The following is a 7386-nucleotide window of genomic DNA, read 5'->3' on the forward strand; positions in this document are numbered from 1 at the left end:
TGTCCGCTTCTGGCTGGCCTGGCACGCCCAAAAATCCCACCGCCTATCCCGCGCCGCTTGCCACTACGCATTCATGCCATCCCAGTGCATGAAGTGGCCGACATTGATGCCCGTGATTTGACCAAATAGGGGGATGGGGACGCACTGACGAACGTGACCTCTTGGGTCACCGCTTCAATGCAGACGCCACGTCATGAGAAACCAACTCCGCCCCCTACGCAACCGTGACCTCCACATCGGAGGCCACATGAAGGACAAACCCGTGTACCCGCCGCGCAACCGCGGCCTCCACATCGGAGGCCACGTGATAGACGAGCCCGTGTCCGCTCCAGCACCTCCGCCTGGTCAAAGACGAGCCGGTGTTGCCCCCAGCGCCAGCTGACACGCCCACATTGACAGGCCGTCTCTGCCGCCACATCATAACCGCCAGCCGGTCAAGAAGGAGGAGCTGCCGCCCGCGGTCAAGAAGGCGCATGGCCGCATCTTCCACTACCTCGAAGGAGGTGGTTACGGCAATGCCTCTGGATCGTGGGCCATCGTATCCGAGGAGGAGCGCACAGCGAGCATGGTACGACCAGTGCAATGCTGGTCGCCGCTCCGGGTTCTCTAAGAGCGACATGGCGCCGGAATGTGTCTGCAACGACTCGGACTTCACTGCCGCGTGGGCGCTCGACCGCTCCGTCACCAGCGCGAAGACGGCCGCCAGGACCGCCGCCGCGTCGACAGCGAGCTCGCCAAGGTTGGCGAGAAGTGGTCGATTAGCGACTGCTCCGCCAGCGCCTGCAGGGGCAAGGTCGCCCTCAGGGCTCCGCCGATGTCCGCGGCAATGGCCAAGGTGGCCCTGCACACCGCGCAACAGCAGGCGGACCGGCTCCTCCGTGAGCGGCAGGCAGCCGCCGGACAAGGCTGCCGCGGCCCTTCGGCGCCACTGGAGGGACGACTCCGTGGACGAAGACGACTGTGTGGCAGGACAGGGCAGCCACACATATGAGGTGGTTGTCCAGTATTAGCTTTAGGTTTTTCTTATAGTTCTTAGTTGAACGGTCGAAATATCGCCCGTTATGTAAATTATATCCAAACATTAATGAAATCCAAAGTTTTTGCATGAGTTTCGTCCAGATTAGTTGAACTGTGTTTGAAATGTATGGGGCAGCGTTGGATGGCCATCTTCTGCATCCGTGTCCGTGGACTGATCCCCATGTTCGCGAACGGATGCCAGAGGGAATTTCCAGGAAAGCGTTGATGATGCCTTTAAAAGATCCTCAATTCAAATTGATGTAGTAGTGGCTTGATGGAAGCTGGGAGTCTTTAGCTAATGCAATATATGGGCAGTAAACGGCGGCAGTAACTCAAACTGTTTTAAGTTAGCGAAATTCCTTGTCGCTATACGAGGGTTGCCTAGTCTGCCGCAAAAGTGGGCACTTTTCTTCCTAGATTATGAAGATCCGCCATATCTTCCTTCAAGTCAGAGAATTGAGATAGAACAACTTCGCCTTTGGCACCGTCCACTCTTTGGGAAAAGGAGGAAAATCACTCTGATCTCTAATTCCGCAGCTCGCTTTGTAGGAATGTACAAATCCTGGTCAGTTGGTAAACATAAGGGCACCGTACGAACTTTTATGCAACGATTGGGTTCGGCATTTTCAGAAAATTCTTTTACGGAAGAGGGAGTACCAAGGTTTTTTTTTTCATTACCGATTTTTTCTGGGCTCGGGGAGGAAAGACCAGTTTCCAAAAAATCTCAGAATTTTTGGATTTTTTGTCTGAATTTTTCGAACAAAAATTGAATTTAAAAAAATTAGCATCAAGATATATTTAATTCAAATCTGTGTATTTACGAACTGCTTCCTAGCTCGTTGGACAACTCATCTCTTCTCAAGCATAAGGGCGCATGTTCGTGTCCTGTCGAGTGTAGCACTGCAGCCAGTCCCCAGGCGAACTGGCCAAGGCCCAGGCCGAATAAGGTTATGTCTAACTGCTTGCGCGCGCAACGCGTATCCCTTCCGTCCGTTCTCACTCGGATCCATGCAGCTGGTCCACCCGGGGCCCATGCAGGCGCTGCGCGCATGTAGAGCACACTTTCATATCCGGCATGCAGAGGTAGGTTTGCTTTTCCCATGGTGTGACCCGTTTCTTCTATAAAATATAAATCTATTTTTTGTTTCTTGCTGCTCCCCTTTCTTCCCTCATTTTTTATTTCCTTTGTGTTTTAAGCAAAATCACTGTAGAGTTTTATTAACTCCCTACTTGAACTTTAACTTCAAATTATAAAGAACTTTTTATAACCATTTCATAAATTACTGGACTTTGCTGGAAACAGTGAAGAACTTTTCATTTTAATTGTAAAGTGCTAAATAAATAGAATCGGGAGTTGAAGAATTTTATAAATAGTGGATTTGCACTTTGTTATAAACATTGAAGAACTTTGCTAGAAAAAAGTATCAGGGAACGAAGAACTTTATAAACAGATTGCTTGAACTTTGATGAAAAAATTATGAAACTGTTTGAGCCATGTCCAATCTAATTTTATCTTGGACTCCAAATTTAGTTTGGAATATATCGATATTGGACTTGTTTCGTAGAGTTGGTTGTGAGAATCTCAAAAACATAAACGGATTTAAATTTGCAAAATTTATTTTAAAGTTATGCTCACAAGTTTGTTTAATGTGTAATTTTGTTTAGAAGGGGATAGCATGTGCTAGCCGCAGCATGCACACATGGGCCCCAAAGGAATCTACTGCATGTGACCCAGCTTTTCAGATGGTGGCCCGTATCCCTATGCATGCATGGTGAAGGGAGCTCCTAATTGGCGCTGCAGGCGCCGTGGAACCGAACGGGCGCCTACAGGCAGCACTAGTGGGCCGGCCCACGGACGAAAGAACAAAGCAGAGCAGTAAACGTCTCGCAACAAAAAACGCTAAAATACGTAAGAAACCCGACTTGAACCCGCTCCTCGAAATTGAAGTATTGCTCAGCTAACCAGTAGACTACGGGAAGACTACTGATTTATTACAAACGCAAACGCATTAAGTACCATAAGAGCCGCGCTAGTTATTACGCACTTTTGAACTATTCATCTTTTTAAAGTCGATATTTTTAATGAAAATAAGTTCATAAATTTTGGAAAAAGTTCATCGAATTTGAAACAAAAGTTCATCGATTAGAAGAAAAAGTTCATCAAATTTCAAATTAGTTCATTGATTTCGAAAAAAGTTCATTGATTTTGAAAAAAGTTCATCGGTTTTCAAAAATAGTTCATCGAATTTGGAAAAAGAGTTCATCAAAACTGAAAAAAGTCCACCGATTTTGAAAAAAAGTTCATCAAAATCGAAACAAAGTTCATCGAATTTGTAATTTTTTAATCATTTTTTAAAGTAATCTAATGAAAAAAGTTCATCAATTAAGAAAAAGAGGTTCACGAAATGTGAGAAACAATCGCGCATTAAAGAAAACAAAAAAAAAATGGACAGAAAAGGATAAAGGAACAAAACGAACTCAAGAGCTCAATAAAATAAAGAAGGGAAGAAGATTTACACGAGCGGGACGGTGGTCTGTTGGTTAGCGCGTAACCCGCGCAGCGAAGCGGTCGCGGGTTCGATTCCATCAGCACGCGCATTTTTTAACACAGAAAATAAATTCATAAATGGGCCGAGCCCAGTAAACGTGGCTGCAGGCGCCCGTTTGCAGAAATTACATTAACAGGCGCCTGCAGCGCCAAGTAGGATATTCCCATGGTGAAACACAGAAAATAAATTCATAAATGGGCCGAGCCCAGTAAACGTGGCTGCAGGCGCCCGTTTGCAGAAATTACATTAACAGGCGCCTGCAGCGCCAAGTAGGATATTCCCATGGTGAATGGCCGTGATTGTAGTTGCGCGCGCATAGTGTTAGACAAAATCCACGTCCGGCCCAGGCAGCCTTCGTTGGTTGTAGCATTTACTGTAGCTACAGTGGGAGCTCCTTGTCGACGCTCGTGTGCGTCAAAACGAGGTGATTTCGCTAAAGCTGACGCGCGAATGGGCCGGCCCAAACGAAGCTTCGAGCGAATGCAGTAATTGAAAAACAAAAATTAAAGCAATGGGATTCGAACTCCCGACCTAGCTCTGCGTCCTAAGGAAGCTAGCCAGTAAGCATACTGATTGTGCACGTCCTGAAAACGGCGTTTGTTTTCAAGTACCAACCCAAATGGTAGATCCGGGGTTTTTCAACATTTTCCATTAATTCTTGGAAAAATGAAAAACTTAAATATGCCAACAATGTTTCGAAAATCATACACAAATTTCGAATATTATCTTCCTTTTAAACGTGAACTATGTTTTTCAAAAATTGGACAAACTTCAAAATCTGAATACTTCTTTTGTACTGTGAATAATTTTTAGAAAGCGAATTTAGAATACACATTGAACATTTTCTTAGTATAGGGCGAAAATTATTCAAATACACAATGAACATATTTTTTAAATACGCTGAACTTGTTTTGAATGCATGTTGAACAAAATTTCTATACACGATGAACATTTTTTGTACACACTGAACATTTTTTCAATGAATGGGGAACAATATTCAAATACACACTGAACATTTTTCTTAAATACGATGAACTCTTTTTGAATGCATGCTGAACAAAATTTTTATACATGATGAACATTTTTTTATACACACTGAACATTTTTTCAACGTATAGTGAACAATTTTCTTCAATACGGTGAACAAAAATTGGAATTCAAAACTATTTTTGAAACGTGAACAAAATTCAAAAACATGAACAAAATTTTGAATTTCAAAAAACAGTTTATGAAAAGTCAAACGAATTTCGAAATATCTGAACATATTTTGGATATTTTGAATTTATGTAAAACAAAAAAAGAAAAAGGAAAGAAGAAACACAAAAAGTAGAAAAAATAAAAGAAAAGGGAGAAATAATAAAAAGAAAAAGAAAAAAAGAAAAAGATTAATAAAAGTAACGAAGAAAACCGAAAAAACCTTCGAAAGAAAACAAAGAAGAAAAAAGCCGGTTCAGGGAACCTTCTGGAAGTTTCCCAAAACCAGTTCCTCGTTCCAAGTGGGCCGGTCCATATCGTGTCGATCAGTTTCTTTGCTTCAGCGAAGCGGCGACGGCTTGACGCTCGCGAGCGTCATATAGGAATCGCCAGCTATAGTGCTACAGTATATGGAGGAGATGGGCCTCACGCCCCAGCCCGAAGCCCCTTCTGCCTGGGGCCTGAATCCGCCCATGACTGCAACCATTCAATTTTGATGCCCTGCTTGTGCATACAATCGAAATTTGACCTCGTGCACTTATTTAAATTCAAACAATTTGAACTTTTGGTTATATTTCATTGTTTTAGGGTTGACTGGAATTTCCCCCGGTTTCCAAAAATCACGTTCAAAAAGCCCCCCTTGGAGTGCTAGTTAACTAAGGGTTACAACTTACATGCCTCTAAAAATTTACACCAAAACCAATCTTAAGGCACCGCTGATTTTTCACTTCTTAGCAGTGGCTAAATTTGGCTATTAGTGTAGAAGTGCATGCTTTAATTAATGCAACCAAAAACACGATCTGAAGAAAGAGATTAGGCAACACATTTATACGTCAACACTTCCCCTCACGTGGCTCCGATATCATGTAGAAGTGCTTGCTCTAGCCAATGCAATCAAAGACCGATCTGATAAAAGAGACTAGACAATACATTTATAAGTCAACAATTAGCAGAGTTCATATATTTACCTAACATGATCGTTACCTGCTGCACTGCTGGCAGAAGCGCATCGCGCGGCCAACGACGATGGCGAGGGGCGTCTTGGAGTGCGCCTCGCAGACCTTGTGCCGCATGTAGTAGTGGCGGCACTTGCTCAGGTCGGCCTTGCACCCGTCCACCGCGCACGACGGAAAGTGCCCCGCCCTCCAGCCGGCCACCGGGCGTGGCCGCTTCAGCGGGCTCGGCGACAGCACCACCGCCTCCGCGGTCGATAAAGCCGGCGCCGGCGCCAGCGCCCGAGTAGGCATGGCGGGAACCGGATGGTGCTCCGGCTCGGCCAGGTCCCAAGAACCCGGCATCTTGAGATCCGGAGCTCGCTCGCTGGCTGACGAGGCAAAGCTAGCAAACAGCCCCACACCGCTTCCGGTGACGCTTCTTGGCAACCACAGACCTTTCGCTCTCTCAAGGTCAGGACACTGCTCGCCGGTTTTCCGCTCCTCCGGCCGGTCCCTGTCACTCTACAGGCATGCCGCGACGCGGGCACTAGCAAGCCAGCAAGAATCTTTCCGCGGTGACCACCATCCTCTAGACCCAGATTATTTTCGACGAAATCCTAGACCCAGATACAGAGGCGAACAAATGGAAGTGCAAGAAGAGCTCGAACGCGCAGAGGGGCATGCAGCAGGAGATAGGGGTGGGGGTCAGGCCGTCGGGAGAGAGAAGGTGATAAAGAAATGGAGGAAGGAATAGGGGCAGCGAGCACACACGCGCACTAACAGGGAGTAGCAAGACAACAGACATAACCCCAAGCGACTGGGAGGCAGTCAGTGCTTGCTTGCTCGCATAGGCAAGTGCAGCAGGTGTGCGGTATGGAGAAGGAACAGCAATGGCTGGAAGAGCTAGCTAGTGGGACAATGGGGAGGGATGGACTACTACTAGAAGGAGTAGTAGTGTGTATAATACTCCATTCGTTTTAAATAAGTGTTTCAAGTTTGTACTGATATTTATTTTAGATGAAAAAAGTAAAAGATTGTCAAAATTCACTTACAGAATCGATCACATAATAATATCATGAAGACACGTGATAAACACTTTTAACCGAGGGAACGTCTCGTACCTTAATTTTCTTCGTTACTTTTTCTTCTTTTACAATCAACTCACTTAGCCAGGGCTTTAGCAATCTTTAGTCTTGGTTTATCTCAATTTTGAGACTCCAACCCCCTGACTTTATTCTTTCACATATAGTAAATGACATGGCTATTATATAAAGAATAAAGTTATTTATGTTAAAAAAAACTCACGTAGCCAGGGCTGCTTATATATATATATATGCACGGCCAGACCGGCCGCTAACCTAAATCTCCCAGTTTATGACTTCTAATACTACTTGGACTCTGCCAAACTCAGCTAATAGACTCTTGCCATAAAAAGCCGAACTGAACTCTACTATGATCACGTACGACTTGCAAACTGTTACAAGTCGGACACGATCTGGTACATAACCCACACGTATACATCTATTACACGGAAACTGAACGGACTCAATAAACTTTCCTACTTCAGTATTAACATACGGAGAAATGTTTGAAGTATTCCAACATTCGCCCACTAATTCAAACATTCAACTCTTTACACGAACGAGAGATCTTTTGTTCATCTACTCACGCAGATTGCCTCCGGCGACGCG

At 44.9% G+C, this 7386-nt stretch overlaps 1 protein-coding gene across 1 annotated transcript in view; it reads right to left on the reverse strand.

Moving 5' to 3' along the window:
• The window catches only part of LOC123100527 (squamosa promoter-binding-like protein 18), a 12241-nt gene extending 6217 nt beyond the window's left edge, over positions 1-6024 (reverse strand). The window contains exon 1 of the mRNA XM_044522443.1: positions 5745-6024. Within this exon, the coding sequence (XP_044378378.1) occupies positions 5745-6007 (263 nt within the window). The 5' untranslated portion in view covers positions 6008-6024. The remainder of the gene's footprint in view (positions 1-5744) is intronic.
• Positions 6025-7386: the final 1362 nt, after the last annotated feature.

The sequence above is a fragment of the Triticum aestivum genome, chromosome 4D, assembly GCF_018294505.1.
Source record: "Triticum aestivum cultivar Chinese Spring chromosome 4D, IWGSC CS RefSeq v2.1, whole genome shotgun sequence".
In the NCBI taxonomy this organism is placed as follows: domain Eukaryota; kingdom Viridiplantae; phylum Streptophyta; class Magnoliopsida; order Poales; family Poaceae; genus Triticum; species Triticum aestivum.